The sequence below is a fragment of the Anarhichas minor genome, unplaced genomic scaffold (assembly GCF_050575085.1).
Source record: "Anarhichas minor isolate MPS153535 unplaced genomic scaffold, ASM5057508v1 ptg000027l, whole genome shotgun sequence".
Classification (NCBI taxonomy): Eukaryota; Metazoa; Chordata; class Actinopteri; order Perciformes; family Anarhichadidae; genus Anarhichas; species Anarhichas minor.
The window spans coordinates 7,269,070-7,286,838 of NW_027466473.1; the positions used below are offsets into that span (position 1 = coordinate 7,269,070).

The 17,769-nt window shown below is 41.2% G+C and overlaps 1 protein-coding gene across 6 annotated transcripts in view; it reads left to right on the top strand.

Annotated features, from left to right (window-relative positions):
• The window catches only part of ncor1 (nuclear receptor corepressor 1), a 51,740-nt gene that overhangs the window by 1,563 nt on the left and 32,408 nt on the right, over positions 1–17,769 (top strand). For 5 of the 6 annotated variants that reach the window (XM_076101973.1, XM_076101976.1, XM_076101975.1 and 2 more), the window contains exons 2-14: positions 2,331–2,520; positions 4,921–5,015; positions 5,191–5,398; positions 5,618–5,800; positions 8,187–8,300; positions 9,834–9,890; positions 10,040–10,092; positions 10,853–10,919; positions 12,845–13,017; positions 14,171–14,261; positions 14,478–14,656; positions 14,822–14,876; positions 15,947–16,048. In XM_076101973.1, coding sequence (XP_075958088.1) covers positions 2,410–2,520; positions 4,921–5,015; positions 5,191–5,398; positions 5,618–5,800; positions 8,187–8,300; positions 9,834–9,890; positions 10,040–10,092; positions 10,853–10,919; positions 12,845–13,017; positions 14,171–14,261; positions 14,478–14,656; positions 14,822–14,876; positions 15,947–16,048 — 1,488 coding nt within the window. In that variant the 5' untranslated portion in view covers positions 2,331–2,409. The remainder of the gene's footprint in view (positions 1–2,330; positions 2,521–4,920; positions 5,016–5,190; positions 5,399–5,617; positions 5,801–8,186; positions 8,301–9,833; positions 9,891–10,039; positions 10,093–10,852; positions 10,920–12,844; positions 13,018–14,170; positions 14,262–14,477; positions 14,657–14,821; positions 14,877–15,946; positions 16,049–17,769) is intronic. The other variant, XM_076101974.1, reaches the window with a different exon arrangement.

Below are 17,769 nucleotides of genomic sequence, written 5' to 3' on the forward strand. Positions count from 1 at the left end.
CACATGCACTGAAGAACCAGATCCATGACCTGTTTGGTGTTTGTGTAGAAAACATAACAACCCTTCCTTTACTGCTTTTATGGTTTACAAATTTATGATGCAAAGTTGTGTCATTCTAAATGGGTAAAGGCTCTTTAATTTATGGTAAAAAAAACAAACATCATCAACCACCAGGCACAGTCAATGTGGCTGGCTAGGTTTTTTTTTTTTTTTTTACTAGTCACTGATGATATTTTTAGTGTCACTCTTGAAATTGTGAAAGTGGATCTCAAATTATGGGACCAAGCGCACTATGTGGCCTGCGGATTGAAATAAAATAACAGCTTCCCACCCTGGTTATGGTGGCAACGGTTGGTGCTTTTCCATCCCTGAAGTTAGCATCATGATGTCTTGGCATTGTGGCCATGCTGTAAATCTGCAGACCCCCTCTGCAGACCTAGAATAAAAATGCCTGAGCCAGCAGAACACAGACGATATTTTGGATCCCTGTGACAAAAAAAATATCCAGTGATGCAGAAATGTTTCCTGTGTGTGTGTGTGTGTGTGTGTGTGTGTGTGTGTGTTTGCGGTTATTTAAAATAGTCAAACGAAGTAAAAAGTTTACGTGTTTGTTCATTTGAAAAGGACTGTGTGTCCATGCTTCCTGGTTCTGTCCTATTCTTCGCATATTGCCAACAGGACCTTAAGCAGCCCAAATTAACTTGATCATTTCCATTCGACCAACACGTCTGCTTAAATGCAAGTGGAATATTTATGTCTTAATCTTGGATGAAATTAGAATATCGGATAACCAATGGGATGTTATTCAGATGCAGCCTAATGGAAACATGAGTGGAAAGCTGAAACCGTGATCACTGCTCGTATGATTGGTCGGCATGACGTGGAAGGTTCGCCTGCACCTTTCCACCTCAGTTAATTACAATCTGAGGAATTTTCCTATGAACAAAATGTTAAGCTATGAAATGGCTACGAGCGACACACCCTGCCAATCCCTTCAATTAACAACAGATTGTTTGAACAATCGATGAAATTACATGAACAATTGGTAATAATATATGTCTGTCTCACTTAACTAATTTGCTAGCATGTTTCATGTATAGAATGTGTTTTAGGAAAGAATTAATAGAATACAAAACGCTATTTGTCATTTACACGTAGAATGAAAGTGAGTTGTTTATGTTTTATTCATCGTTACGATTAAACTACTTTGTTTGAATGGACTTTAGTCGGCTAAACTCCCTCTACATTTGAGCGCTTATCTGTAGGTTACATTTGGATTATGTTTTTTTTGTACCCACGATCCTTTTTGTTTCTTTGGATTGCGTTTTTTAAAACATACAAAGGTATTTAAGGAAATTATGTTAACTATGCAACTAAACTATCCATCTACTATTGATTGGTGAGCCTTTAACAGTACAAAGCATTTTTTTTTTCATAAGAATTACATTAATTTGCAAATATTTGGAGTGTGTACATAATTCTGCTTAAATTGTTTATTAACATAACGAGATTATCAATATATCTGCTAAATGCCTCCTGGCAATGTTTCTGCTGATCTGTTTTTAGACTGAGATCGGTTATTTTCAACAATACTGACACAATTAGGTTTATACACCTCAAACTATTATTAAGATCTGAATGTTTGATGGACGGAGAGACTTTTTATTATTATATTTTAGACCACTGTAAAGAACAAAACAAAATCCAGACTGGTAACAAATTCGACAGTCGAATCAAGTTATCTCAGTTATCCATTTTCAAAGAACAGGCCCTGTTCTTTCGACCCACAGAGATACTGTTTTGGTGTTTTCCAGAGCTGCAGCTGCAGAGCACTATGTCGTTTTTTAATGTACCAGTTGTTCAAAGATCACCCTTGCACTTTTGGTTTCAAAGCCGTGATTTAGATTGGTAAAGTAAGAGCTAAGAATGGTGTATTTTAGATTTGATTCTAATTTATTACACCTACTCCGGCAATAAGAAGTGACCTCAGCAGAGCCCTGCTTTAGGCCTGCACTCACCTGCATGGAAACAGAAATATTTAAGAAAAGTGATGCTGCACTTCTCTGTCTTTTTGTCCAATAAGTTCAGTGTTTTTAACCAACATACTATCAATAAGATTTGTGGCGCTCCCTCTTGCAGTGCTAAGTTAATGTAGTGCATCCTAACTTGATAGCATATCAGACGCTCAATAGACTTCTACTCTCTCTGACTGATGCTGCAGCACCACGTCTTTCAAACATGCTGTATTGCTAGTTTGATTTAATGTGAGTTGTCTGCGTCGTTTTCTTAGATTCTTTCTCAATACATTCTCTGTTTCTGTCTTGGTCCAGGTGGTTTGTGTCTCCAAACATGGTCTAGCTAAAATCCCTGAAGCAGCAGCAGCAGCAGCAGCAGCAGCACTGAGTCAGGATGTCCAGTAGCTCGGGCTACCCCTCCAGCCAGGGGAGCTTCAGCAGCGAGCAGAGCCGGTACCCGCCACATTCTGTCCAGTACACCTTCTCCGGCTCGCGCCACCAACAGGTAAAACTTCCTCACTTCCCCACCACATTGTTGTATTTGAGTTTACAGCCGCGTTTTGTTTTTGTCTTAATTGTGCCAGCACTGTCGACACTGTAGGCTTTTGCGCGTTGACTTTATTTAACTTCTATGAGTAATAATTATAAAAAGTAAAGAACTTTTCTAAAAGTTAGACAGTGTTTTACAGTGAAAGTAGTGACAAATGGCTCCATCTTGGATCCTGAGGTCTAAATTGATCTTTTTCTGCTATTGAGTGCAGGGTTTGACTTGAGGATTTAAAGAGTCAAAACTAATTAACCATATTGGTACTGTACAAGAAGCACAGTTACTAAATACAATGAAATGGTTACATTTGCCCGTTTGTCTCGTGCTACATCTTTCCTGTAGCTTCCTACCCATCACTGGGTCAGGGTTTAATTCAAGGTAATCTGTTGTGATTGTTGTGTCGTCCCATCTTGACGAAAGATTCGAGCCAGATTGAGCCAGATTTTCCAATAAAAGCATTTGGACTCGGGGTCACCGTTGACCTCTGCACGGAGCAGTACCGATGGTTGCTTGGAAGAAGAGTTCGTTGCATTGAAATGCACTAACGAGTACAATTTGGGCTCATGGGATCAACCAATTTATTTGTATTAAATCTATGAACATTGTAGGTCAGTCACGGCAGAAGTTCAGAGATATTTGGGCTGCGTCGTAAATCCGTGTTGGCGGTTAAGCTGAACAGGTAGCGTGTGTCTACTGACCTGTTCATGGCCGATCTGCAGCTACGCGCGGAGTCTGTGGTGCCGGCTCAGCCGAGCTCGTCAGGATCGTGGTTTCAGTCTCTCGGTTGCCCAAACCCAGCTGCAGCAGCGTGTTCAGTACATCGACAACCTGCTAGTGAAACGTTGCTGTTTTTTACCTGCTGTGGAGCAATACTACCAGTGTTTGTATTTTTATTGACTGGTTTTATTAATATTTAAACTTTAATAAGGCACTCATTTAATGACATTATATTTTTAATATTTGTACAATTTTAGCCTGTTTACAAATTTTTATATTAAACAAAAAAAAAAAGGTTTGTCAATTAAAATGTAGGCCCTAATTAAGATGAACAAACGGCGGCGAATATTCTGGTCTCAGTACTGATCAAATATTTGTGGTATTCAGTTCAATCATAATTATGTAAAGTTTGTTTAATATTGAATTGCTGCTCGCTTTCCAGTTGTGTGTTCATTTGACTGTTGTGAATATTGGATAATGTTTGTTGGTCATTTAGGACGGCGTCCTTCTGAGAAGCTTACTTTCACAGAAAACGGTCAGCGGTACATTTCTTGGCATTTAAATTGTTTGCTTAAATCTGGGACAAAACTGGTGTTATGAAATGTTTCCTGTTACTGCATTTGCTTGTTCAGGTTTGTTTGGTCAAACTGGGCTGATAGCAATTATGTGGTCTTTACCCAATAGCTTTTTGGATAAAAGTGTTGGTGTATTAGAAAGAGTTTAATCAATTATCTTGTCATCAACAAAATTATTTTCAGTTTTACGCATCAAACCGGAGCAGTGCTACGATTTCATTGTGCTCTAATGAGAAGTTTGAAACGGGGTCGAAGTCTTGCCACACTTCCTGGCCAGCGTTTTTTTTGCGGTTTATTATTACATTTTTTTTTTCTTTCATCTTCCTGGTATTTATTTCTTATTCTAAGCGACACGGTAATAAATGTGTGAACCTTGTTATTTTAAGCGATGGGATAAACACCGTTAATTCGTTTTTAATATTCAGCAAATAGACCTCCTAATGCTGACTTTGTGTCTGTCTTCTACTGAGAGCTGCAGTTGTTTACTGGTAAAAACGGCCATAGAGTTAATTTAGGAACTGTGCCTTTATTAGATTGAGTACAGCAGAGTGCTTACAGGAAATGAGGGGGGGGGGGGGGCGGGGGACATGCAACAAAGGTCCCCAGCCAAACTTCAACTTGGGACGTTGCAATTAAATGGTGAGTGCCTTGTACCCCTAGGTCACCAGGATGCCCCTCAGACAGCTTTTTACAGCGCTCACAGACGCAATCGATGTTGTGCAAGTTGAGAGAAAAAAGGTTTTGATTGTAAAGTGTGCATAAAGCAGCCAGTGTAGACGGCTGTATTGATTAAAACTGAAGCGTATCTGTTGCATAAGATGGATGCGTTGCTCAGTGTAGACAGGACTTTGTCTCCCTGGAAGCGTGATTTTGGTTGCCGCATCTGTGAAGTGCTTCGTTGTAGTTGCGACGCTGCAGGATCTCATGATGATGTATTTTTTTCTTTTCTCTATTGCCGACCTGTGCACTGCTTTCCACCCAGACCCCCCCCTCTCTTTCACATGGTTTTGACCTCAATCAGATTGCATTGTAAATTGTAATCTTGGTGTGGTTCTATTGCCTTCAGGATTTCAGCGTCCCAGACTATCGGACTCATATGCAAGATTCACAGGGTCGGAGAAGACCATCTTTACTCTCTGAATTCCACCCTGGAACTGAAAGGTAAGGCTTCTGTTAAAATTCTCTAATATAAGGATCTGTACTGGAGAGTAGGTTTTTTTTTTTTTTGCTCTCTCTCACGGATGCCGTGGATGTCCCCAGATTACAGTTTGGGAATCGCACATCGAGACAACCAGATGTAGCTTCTGCAAATTCCTTGTTTACTTCTGTTCCTCAGGCCTCCAGAGAGGCGCCATGGCTACGAGCAGCAGTTTCACTCCATCTCAGCCCAGTCGGAGCATGAGGCCTTGGAGTCTAAACGCCCTCGCATGGAGACTGTTGTTGAGGGCCACATCAGCCGCACGCCTCCCACTGCGGGGGGTGTTGTCCTGCCCATGAACCACACGGTACAGGATGGTCTAAGGGCCTCTGGGGAGGTCAAAAAAGTGGGTCTTGTTCCTCTCCACTGACTTGCAAACCAAGAAGTCCCATTTTTGTTAAAGTACTAGTGATTGCAGTGAACTCTCTTAGCTCTCTCCCTATAGTGAGAAAGACCTTCTGACTTCTCTGTGATTAGAGGACTAGATATAATCATTCAGTTTTGTACAGATCTTCAACTGTAGTTGTTTTGCAAGCTCAATGAAGCTTTTTTTATTTTTGTCCAGGACTCTCAGTACTCCGTCAAAGGGGAGTCCCAGTCCTCAGGAGGAGCTGCACTACACATGGGCGACGATCAGGACGCGTCTCCTTCCAAACTATCCAAAGAGGAGCTGATCCAGAGTATGGACCGTGTGGACCGAGAGATTGCGAAAGTGGAGCAGCAGATTTTCAAGCTGAAGAAAAAGCAGGTTGGTTTCCTAGTAGGGGCGGAACAGTACACAAAATCCACGGTTCGCTATGCACCTTGGTTTGAGGGTCACTGTTTGGTATGTTTTCGGTACAGCAGGGAAAACTGAAATGATAATAAATAGCCGACATCAATTTTCATTTATTTAAAAAATGTAAACATTCAACAGTGGCTCGTTGGCCATACGTCTTAGTGTAACAGTTAAGGTACTCACAAAGCACAAATAAATAACGTAAATATCACAAATGTCTGTTGTGTAAATGTAAGGCTACACGGTGGTATGGCTCTTGATAATCCCTGAACTGCAGCTTTGTCTCGTTTATACAGGGATCGCGTAACAGACTGACTAACATGCACGCGTGAACTCATTGTAGCGGGGCTCAAGCACTTTGACCCGATGCTCTAATTCTGCACCGTCTACCATCGAGGGTGGTCGGCTATACACTTTCCATTCTGTTTTTGTTTTGTTCTGCTAATTGACACATTTGAGTGACGCCGTCGTAAATTAAAAGTGATATACCCGACTTCAGATAAATAATGCAAAGTTTGACCAAACCGTTGTCCATTGCGCGTGACAAACCGGGCTAAGCCGACTAGCATGCTGCAGTGCCGCTACGGCTAATAGACAACTTGTGTGCTGACAAAGTTTTCCATGTTATTCATGCTCCAGAATTTCGGTTCCGCTTGTGCGAGTAGTTGACATTATTAGACTTCTTTGACAGTTTGGGTCACAGGGCGTAACGAAACGATGTCGCACACTGTACCGGACGAATACCGTACCGCTCCACCCCTAATGACGAGTAAAACATTTAGTCTCTGAACATGCACCAAACACAGTGGAAAACTGGGCACAAGTATTGATTTAATTTGCTATTTTAATTGCGCAATAACCCATGAGACACTGAAGTGACGGTAATGATGACCTGTTAAACCTCGATGCTGTTATAAAATGGTGTGTGATTATAAACCACTAAGTATGAGTTGTTAATGTCTTGTAGTGTAACTACATTTAAAAAAAAAAACAGGATCGACAGTAACTACCCTGAAAGTGATTTTTCTCACATAGTCACGAATGTAGTCAGGTGTGACTTATTCTTTATTCAGCGGCCGTCCCAAGTTAATAATCCAGATACAATTTGAATAGAAATATTGTTAAGAGAATAAAGTGACACAGACACTCGGAACTGAGGCATCCGCTTGATGTGACAACTGTAACAAGTTGTCAGCTGAACTTGTAGCTAGCTTTGATTCTTTGTACTTTGAAAGCTCTGGTGTTAATGTCAACAGGCTCTACTCTGTGTTGAAGAGGAGGCTCCTACCTAAAGGAGCAGTGTGTAGGATTTAGTGGCATATCACAGCGAGGTTGCCGATTGCATTCAACTTAATAACCGCTCCACTCACTCCTCCCTTTATAAGGATGTTGGAGAACTACTTTGGCCTTCAGGTTATGTATAAAACACAAAAGGCTCTCCAGAGCGTCCTGGGCTACTGAAGAAACATGGCAGTGTCACATGGAGGACTCCGTGAAGAGGACCTGCTCCCTACGTAGATATGAAAAGCTCATTCTAAGCGAACGGAAACTTAGTTTTTAGGTGATTATACACTCATGAAATCATAGGTGAATCAATCCTACACACTGTTTCTTTAAGACTAGGTTCTACTCCCAAACAGCCGCGTACATGGACATGACGGATGTGTAGCAATTCTGTTTATACTGTCCGCCTGGAGCACGCTTTCCACACACTCGCACTACATTGCTACCCTCATACTTATCACGTAGTGGCTTCGTGGAGAAGGGTCCGCACACTTCTGCACAGTTCGCATCATCTGACTGCTCTCAAAAACTAAAAAGAGCTCCAGGCCCAGTTTTCTTATCTGGATTGTCTCATCTTTTTATTAGTTTGCGCTATCTTTTGTCTCATTAGACGGTTAGATGAGCTTTGCTCGGAGAGGGTACGTCTCGGTCTTTCAGTCTGCGTTTTCCCAAGACTTTCAGGGATTTATTTGTTTATTTTAGGTATTTCAGGAACTCCTAATCTCGTCTCTGTAACCTAATAGTGTACATAACCTTTAACTTGTAAACATTGATCTATTAAACACTCACCAGTTCAAACCTTCAGTTCCGTTAAAAAAAAATGTATACTTGAACAAGCCTGTAGAGAGTAATCTGATATTGCCCGCAGGGGCCTTTAGATCTGAGCTGAGATCAGCACGGTGTTGATGTATCTGTATTCTCCACCATTTCTTTCCAAATGTAAAACGAATACAGACAAAAACCATACAAAATGTTTGATTGGGTCGTGAATAGAAAGAAAGGAGGCTCCCCATATTTTCCTGTGTGTTTTGTGCTATTGGTCAAAATGTTTTGTGTTGGTGTCGTTTCTTAGCAACAACTGGAGGAGGAAGCAGCAAAGCCAGTGGAGCCAGAAAAGCCAGTGACCCCTCCCCCAGTGGAGCACAAGCATCGCAGCATAGTCCAGATCATCTACGATGAGAACAGGGTTAGTAATCTGCTGCAAACGCCAAGACACACCGACAACAAGCATCAGTCCTCCTGGGCCATTCTGTTTGTGTTCTAAACAATTGCAGATATTTTTTTATATCTATCATCTCTGTGCTTCCTCAAAGCTGGAAGAAGCTACTTTTTGTTTTTCCACCAGCCACAGTTTACCAGCTAAAATTGTGCGGAGCTGCGCCAAGCTCAGCACAGCAGGGTATAACCACGTTACAGTCTCCTCCCTCAATCCATTTTGCGCTAGACTGATGCGTCTTTAAGTCTGTCTTGTGTTCAGCTCTCAGTAATTTTGTTGCTTCTAACTGAATCTATGTGGTTTGGGGTTTAGTTTTCTGTGCCTGCTTGTACTTACAAGTATCAGCTTTATGTTACTGCTTTAACACAGCTAAGGTAGGGCTGAAGGTGAAGGTACTGCTAATGCAACATTTCCTCTTTCTGCTGATTTTAAATTTAAGTTGTTCACTGGCAAACCAGCCGGAGGCTTTTATTGTGAAGCAGCTACAGGAAATGCAAGAACTGACAGAACTTCTCTAGTGGTTCCATGATATTGACATATTCAATATGTTGTAATGTATTGTGGTTTGTGCATTAATGATGTTTTGCAGCAGTATTACAAAGTTGCCCATGTTTTCACTGCACTGCAATTTTCTCAGATATTTCCTAATTTACTTTTGGTCAAAATTAAAAAACTGAACGAGGAATGCATTAAACTAGAGGCAGTCCTCCTCATCTGTGTTTTAGCTGAACAATAGAGCAATGGGTGAGTGTGTGTTCATGGAGGTCACTGTAGTTCATGTCTGTCAGACAATGTTGCGGTAGCAGAGTGCTGAGACACGCCTTCCTTCTCTGTCAGTCATCAACCCTTTAGGCTGTACAGCTGCTCCAGCATTTAGTCTGGCAGTCGCCGTGGTTTGTCTCAGGCTGAGCTTATGAAAAGGGGAAATCAGGAGTTATTCAGTACCTTCTCTGATCCAGGAAAGCTATTGTAGCTAACCCTATTTATTACGATCCAGCGGGAACATTTGTTTTAAATGTTTTTCTTTGACCATACATCCCTACTTTCAGGCAGGATAAACTGCTCACTTAATTGCACAAGCTCATACTTCAAGAGCAAATTAAAAGCATCTAAAATGATGAATCAAGACTTATTTTCTTCTTTTAAGTTTATTTTACTTTTTTTCTGGCTTTCCTGAATCTTTGCCCTTTTTATTTAAATGTTACAGATCACATCCTTGATCAGTAACTGAATTGGACAATTGTAATTGCTGAAAAAATAGTAAAATGTTTAAACAAATGGCCACATTAGGCTCCTTCATTAAGTGAAGCTTCTGTTGACGCTGCAGCCATTAAACTGTCTCATAACTATTCTATGAGTATAACCGTCATATCATATGTTGATTGTCAGATGGGACGTTTTTCCAGGTGAATTGTTTTGTTTTTGAACTTGCTCAAATCACAGTTTCTCTTGACTTTTGTAGACCTTGTAACTAAGATATGGTCTCTTGTTCTTTGTTTCTAGAAAAAAGCTGAAGAGGCCCATAAAGTACTGGAAGGTCTTGGTCCTAAGGTTGAGCTGGTATGTGATTTAATGGTCAATGATGTTTTTCTCCTTGCATATTGAGCAATAGGTCATGCTTAGCTCAGCGGAAATTTTAATATTACTGCTTGTCTGACAGCTAATGATTAATCCGCTGGTTGTCCGTGGTCTGCTTTCTCTCTTCTTAGCCCCTCTACAATCAGCCATCAGACACCAAGGTGTACCATGACAACATCAAGACGTGAGTATCTACATTTCTCATATAGATTCATTTCATGAACATCTGTCGGCCTTGAAAAGTGCAAGAACATCACAGCAGACGTGACGCTTACCAGACCGAAAGGATAGACACCATCTCAGCGGAGGAAAGTGTTGGATGTAGTGCTGACGTCAGCGAGATAAACCCAGCTGATAATTCTGTCTTAATCTGATTGCTGAGTCGAAAGGAGTCCAAAGAACGAGCGTCTGAATTAGGTGTGTTTTCAAAGTAGGGTTGGTTTGGGGTTTGAAGGCCGGACCGTCTAGGATAAAACCGTTTATCAGTGTGTACCGGGAGAGCGTCCCGTCTGGCTTTTATCTTTCATCAGGACAGAGACCCCCTCTGTGTGAATCTGCTGCGCAGGCCACACTCTCTGGGTCGGCTCTCTCACCATTCTCTCCCCACAGCCACCGTCGGGTTTCAATAGAAGAGTTCCCAGGATTTTCGAGCTGCGACAGTGAAAACAAACTATGATGTCCATGCTGTTTTTTTTGGTGGGGGTGTTGTAAAATACAATCTCTCTAAGAATGTTCTAATTTACAAATGTACACTTGAACTAACTGAAGGGTCGACTTCTCTCTTTTCTGCTGGAACTATCAATAATAATAATAGGATTTCTTGTTGGGCATTACCTTTTTACATGTTGCGCAATGTTATATGCTTTCTGTTAAATACCACAATCATTTTGCTTATGAACATAGTAATATCCTCATTTCTCTGATTAAGTGTTCTTCTCTTTTAGCAACCAAGTCATGCGGAAGAAGCTGATTTTGTTTTTTAAGAGGAGGAACCACGCTCGTAAACAAAAGGTAAGTGTCCCCGCTGTTCGGAAGGCATTGTGGAAGTTCTAGGTATTTGTGTCAGTGCTCTAGACACGACCTTAGAGGCGCCACCCATTGCCACGGTCAGTGTCACGGTCGCATCATACCATCTGGGTGTTTGCACTCCGCTGACCAGGGGGAATATTATTGGGATTGTCAAAGCTTTTGATAGGTGGTCTCTTCCCTGTTTACTTAAAGCTGCGTAATATTGTCACACTCTGATTCAACAACGTTTGCACACTCTGAGAGAACACAGTTTTAATATATTACACATGAACATGAACTGCATACTTTTGCTCTAAAATAAGAAACTCTTCTAATTACTAGGTGTCTTTGTAGTTTTACACATATAAATCGTGGGCTGCAGTCTTTATTCTAGGAGTCTAGAATGGTTAAATGCTAAATGCTAACATGCTCAGAGTGACGACGCTGATGTTTACCATCGTCACCATCTTAGTTTAGTGCGCGTGTTAGCATGTTGACATCTGCTAAAGCAAAGTGCAGCTTACAATGATGGGAATGCCATTAGTTTTGCAGGTATTTGGTATTAAACCAAAGTATTTGAATAAGTCATATATTGACATGATGATGAAAGTTAATGATTCATTAAGGTTATCTCAGTCTATTCGGGGGCAACATGAATGTCTGAACCAAATTTCATGGTAATCCGTCCGATAGTTTTTAAGACATTTCACTCAAACCATCAACCAAGCCAGTAGGCTGTTATCTGGGGACCACGACTGTCTACAGAAGTTCATGGCAATCAAGCTATTTCAGTCTGAAGTGGTGGACCGACATTTCCATCACTTGAGCCACATTGTTAGCATGGCTGATAAAAACAATGCGTTTATTTAGAGCACAGGGAACACGTTGGTTTCCTCTTGTTTGTTGAACGGTGTTGTATGCAGCAGTGAAGTTATAATATAAATATTGCCACATCGGAGAACAGATCTGAGAAATACCACCGTTTCTCTTTCTTATCAGTAGCTAGTGAGTTCAATATTTCTGAATCGCCCCATGTTGAAACACCTGGCTCTTTTTTGTTTTGCAACGGTTCAGAGAGTCCCACTTTTCTCTGCCTGTTCCGTGTCGTGGTCAGACGGACCTTTTGGACTCTGAACAATGGCAGAGTGCACGTGGCTTCATGCCAAGAGGAAGGTGAATTGTGTGTCCCTGGCTGCAGAAAGTGGAAATGAGGCTGCATTGTCCTCCCAATACAGGAATCTTTCCATATCTTTTCTAAACATTTCAACTCCTTTTTGATTTTAGTTTTTGATATCGTAAAAGTGCTTTAAGCAGGAAAACCCAGATTATTTCTCCTGTCCAATTATAATTTACCAGACCAAATGTAAATAATTTTACACATGAATGTGCTGATTGAAAAGTAAGCTTCTGTAACAACATTGCAATGTGCATAAATTCCTGAACAGCGTGTTCTCTCTCAACTCTTCTGCTCCCACATGTTTCTGCAGCTTGTCTGTCGTTCTGTTTATGTTTCTTTTCATGTTCAAGATAAACCGCAAAATTGATTTCACCCACATGTGTACTTAAAAGATAAAACAGTCACTGATTCATTTACACCTCTAGACTCTAGGAATTAGAGACGTTACCGTCTTTGTTGCCAGGTAGTCAGATGGTTAGAATTTGTATGAGAGGTTTTTCTCCTTTGTTTCAAATAACCTATATTGACGTAACATTATAGGAACGGCAGATGTCCGTATCCTTTTTAAATTGTAACAGAGTCAGTGGTTTATGAAAACACTGTAGCTGCAGGTGATTTTATTTGGGAATCCAAAAATACCGGCTCCCTCGTGGTATTGTATCTTCGTTGTATTGGCATGAAATCATGTTGGCTCTTACTGTAGTTACTCACTCCCACTCCTGACGTAGCATTTTCAATGCTGTGTACGCAGGAACAGAAGATCTGCCAGCGCTACGACCAGCTGATGGAAGCGTGGGAGAAGAAGGTGGACCGAATGGAGAACAACCCCAGACGCAAAGCCAAGGACGGCAGAACACGGGAGTACTACGAAAGGCAGTTCCCTGAGATCCGCAAGCAGAGAGAACAGCAGGAGCGCTTCCAGAGGTAGCGTGACTGGTCTTCACCTGTGACTGGTGTTCACCTGTGACATTATACTGCATGTTGTGGTACAACATGCGTTTTGCTACGTTTGGTTCTTCAGAATTTCAGAGGTTCAGAAGCACACTACGTTACAGTTTCCCTCCCCTATACTGCATATTGGTTTACATTGGCATGAGTGAGCCGTGTCGTCATACAGGCTGAGGCTGCAACTAACTTTTTCATTATTAATTAATCTGATGATTATTTTCCCAATTGATTAATTCATTTTGTCTTTGAAATGTGAAAAAATTCAATTCTGTAAATCCTCAGAACAATTTCTGTGAGGCCATGTTTACATATTTCAACTGACCAATTTGATTGACTAGTTTTGTTGATATAACTTGAAAAATCAATCATCGACATTTTTGCATCGGTTAACAGAGCAGTTGTTGCAACGCTCATGCAGACAAATAATTGGCTGGTGGAAGGAGATGAAGAGGTATTCCTCCGATATATTTTTACGGTTTCTATTTAATACTGTGAACAGAGGGGATTGACATCGGACAAAGTGGAAGCCTACAGTGAAATATGAGCTGTTGCTTGCATTTCATACAGGGGCGGCCCTTTTTCTTCGCACTAGATTGTGCACATCACCTCAAATTGCACAGAAGTAAAAAAAACTCTTAGTTTAAACAGCGAGGGATCTAATTAATGTCGGGACGTGGTCAAAGCTGGAGGGACTAGAGTGAAATCATAATCACTCAAAATCTTTTGATGCTTTGATAATGTTGACAAGACCTGTAGCGACACACCCGGACATTAAAATGGTCTCCTCCATCTTAACGATGTTTGTACAGCGATCATCTAAATACAGGATTACTTTGGGCGGAGACACTGGCTGTCTGGGTGCCTCTGGGAAGGGAGGGAGACGGGGTCCAGCGTCTGGTTGTTCCTACGCTTTTTACGAGATTTTAACGAAAGCACAAAGTGAAAATGTCAGTTCTGTCTCCTGTTGCTCATCTTAGCAATTTGACTCTGGTTTTGGTTGGAAAAGAAACAACTGTGACTAAGTCACGGATGCCTGGAAATTGTATTTCCTCTGAAAAGAATGAAACTGATATCGTCTTTGCACAGCATACACATTTTATGTGACACACCATGTGCCTGTTTTCCACAGGGTTGGACAAAGAGGAACGGGCCTTTCTGCAACAATTGCAAGAAGCGAGCACGAGATCTCTGAAATCATAGACGGCCTTTCTGAGCAGGAGGTAGGTTCAAAACTCTTAAAAAGAAGTTTCACAAATTGTGTTTTTTAAGAGGTAGAGAGCTCTTTAGCGTTTCACTCACTACATCCTCATGAATACATTTAATCTACACGAGACACAAAGGCAGGAAGCAGATTTCCATAGGCAGAAAGATGGTTTACTGAACAAGGGAGACTGTTCCCCAGTGGAGTAACTGAGGCCACTGTCCATGTCCCACAGAACAACGAGAAACAGATGAGACAAATGTCCGTGATTCCTCCCATGATGTACGACACTGAGCAGAGGCGAGTGAAGTTCATCAACATGAACGGCCTGATGGACGACCCGATGAAGGTTTACAAAGCCCGGCAGTTCATGAATGTTTGGACCGAACACGAAAAGGAGATCTTTAAAGAGAAGTGAGTTGTTTTTGTTGTGTTGGCGGCACAAGAGTGTCTGTGCCACAGCTTGTCTCTGTAAGTCTGAAGTGCAGCTGTGGTTTGTAGACCTTAATGCCACCTTGGACTTTCACTAATGTATGTTTTGGCTTCGGCACAAAAATAACCACTGGTATCTCTTTCCAGGTTTGTCCAACACCCCAAAAACTTTGGCCTGATTGCCTCCTACCTGGAGAGAAAGGTAAACTGATGCCAATGTGCCCATTTTTGGATTATATAGCAGGATATTATTGACATTTTTTCATCAGAAATGCAATATTATAAATAGTTGGGATTCATGACCGTAATGCTCTATTGACCCTTTTACAGCAGGGATCATCAAAAATATGCGTGCGGAGGTGGCGTTTTTCCCCAGCCATCCCGACGAGTTAGCAAGGTTTACGTATCGTCGAATTAAAAGTGTTACCGTCATCAAAATGTCTGGTTGGTGCATGGTCGGTTATCAGAATCGATATTCAAACAGCAGACTCAAGTTCTACAGAATGCCCAAGAGATCACGACCTTTTCAGAGCAGCAGGTGTTTCAGTTGACAAGTGGCCGTGTTAACTGGTGACTTTGAGCCAAATGCGTCCGTGGTTTATCGTAGTAACTTACCATTATGGTTGCAACCTATCGAACATGTTGACTACCAGCGGACTGATCAAAAATAATTGTATTTTTAGCGCCCGTTTTGAAACTCCCTAAACTCTGAGTCATGTCATGGGGATCGACTTTCGTACATGACCACAAATCACGTAGTTGGAAGCATCTAGTGACTTCAATTTTTTTTCTTTTTTCTCCACCAAATAAATGTGTGTTATGTGACCATTAAGTATTGGGCTAGTATTCTGTCAGTAATACCACGCGTATCCAGAAAGTCAACAAAGGCTGCATTTGTGATCTTTGGTGATCAATACCCTTGCATACCTTGAAAACTACTTCTGTTGCCAAACAAGAAGTTGTAATTGTGTGCTACAGGCTGTAATAAGGCTTTTGGCAGTGATCTTTTATTTGAACACCTTGGTGGATCCAAACTGCTTATTCTGGTCTGTTGTGTACAAGATAGTGACGTATTTTTTTCTTCTTCTTTTGTTCAAAATGATCATAGAAATATATTAAAAACTCTGCACTCTTTGGGTCAGTATAACCTTCCACCCATTGGTCACACACATACATCAACTTTAAATTTGACATCTTGATGGTGGCAGACTTGGCCATGTTGCCTCCGGTTTCAGTGTCGCGTGTTTAATAACATGCCGTTTCTTGTTTCAGTGCGTTGCTGACTGTGTCCTTTACTACTACTTGACCAAGAAGAACCACAACTACAAGACGCTGGTGAGGCGAAACTATGGAAGACGGAGAGGAAGGAACCAGGTAAACCTGAGACTTTATTAAATATCTGTTTGTTCCTGATAAATGGCCACAGATGAAATGACAGGGAGTCTACGACTCTGCCAGGGGACTATGGGTGTGATGGTTGCACCTGCTGAATAGCAGCATTGGGTTGGTCTGACATTTGGCACACCTGTTTCATGTCTCCTCGTCAAGTCTGTGACTGTGCATGTAGTGTATGACAGATATATGTCTACCAAATATACCGCACATGCGCCACACCGCCCAAGGAGTTGGTTTCCTACATAGCTGGCTGGCACTATTCATGGGGCAGAGAGCGAGTGAAACAGGAAACACTCCCCTCCTGTTCTTGAATTATAAGTAATCAACCCTTAGATTATTTTGTCAGTTCTCTCAAAAGATACATCAGCATTATCTGTAAAATATACAGTGTGTAAACTTCATCAAATATAGATTAATATATTATATTTAATTATATAGATAGGAGTTTGCACATTCTGGAAAATGTGTTCAGGAAACTGACGCTGTGGCTCTCAGTAAATTATCGTTCGGCAAAGTTTTGTTTTGAGTCTGATGACAGTTGAACCAAGTCTTCCAACGTACATTTTGAGTTTGAGACGTCCTGAAACGGCCACGCTGTAAAGAATATTAATTAGATACAAAGCTGATCATATTCTCCATCAAATATATAATTGCACACTGAAGCTTTTAAGAAGTCGCTGCTGTTTGTCTCTGTGTTTGACACTGTGACAAATATGAAGAAGCTGGATTGATTTTAAGAGCATCTGTCAGCATGCTATAGCTGTCTCTGCTGCACGGGGCTCCAGAAATATTTTTATTTTCCTTCTAAAGCCTTCGTGTGAAATTACTGTCAAACCTGGAATGTGAACTTTGTAGATGCCATGGTAAATTACAAAATGACTGCTGTGAACATTTGTTGTTGTGCACAGATTGTTGCTTCGGGCTTTATATAAATCTTGTCTTGCACCAAAATCCAGTAGAAAAAGATGCACCGTCTCACAAACCCTGTCTTGGCTGACATTAAATATTGATATCACTCACTCTGTTGGATGTTTTTTCGTCCTTGCTGGGCTTTTTACCCACTTCACTGATGCCACAAGCCTTGAAACAGGACATTCTGTCTCTTGTGTTGTCGAGCTCATGTGCTTTGTAATACCGTTGTGGACTGTGTCTTTTCATGGGAGGAGGTACCTCTGTGGGTTTTTTGGAGTACGCTGTCTTTTCAAACGGTGGATCAATACTTGCTCTTTGTGCTTACAGTGTTTGTTGTTCGTTAATGCAGAGTTTGTAAAGCGGCGTGGGTTTTGTCGTTCTTCGGAAGTTATACCATCATCATTCACTATCTCAGTGAGATCATCAGAAAAGGGATCGTTGGTCCAATACTCGTTTGACTTTTGAACACTGATGAATATGAGGTTGTTTACTTTAACATAAAATCCAGTTCAGCATCTGTAGTGCGCCGCCTAACATGGATGTCACCGTTTTGTAGTCATTAAATTCGATTTTTACACGTGTTGCTGGATTGGAACACTAACGCATGATTTTTATGAGTTGTCACTTTAATTTAAAAGTGGCTCCAAGATGGTCTCTATTAACAGCTTGAGATTCAGGTCAGTTGATTAAATGGCTCCGATGTTATTTTCCCCCCAAACCATCTTGTGGTTGTTGAGAATGTAGTGAATGCAGTTGTTTTTTCGTCTTTGCAATAATACACATCAGGA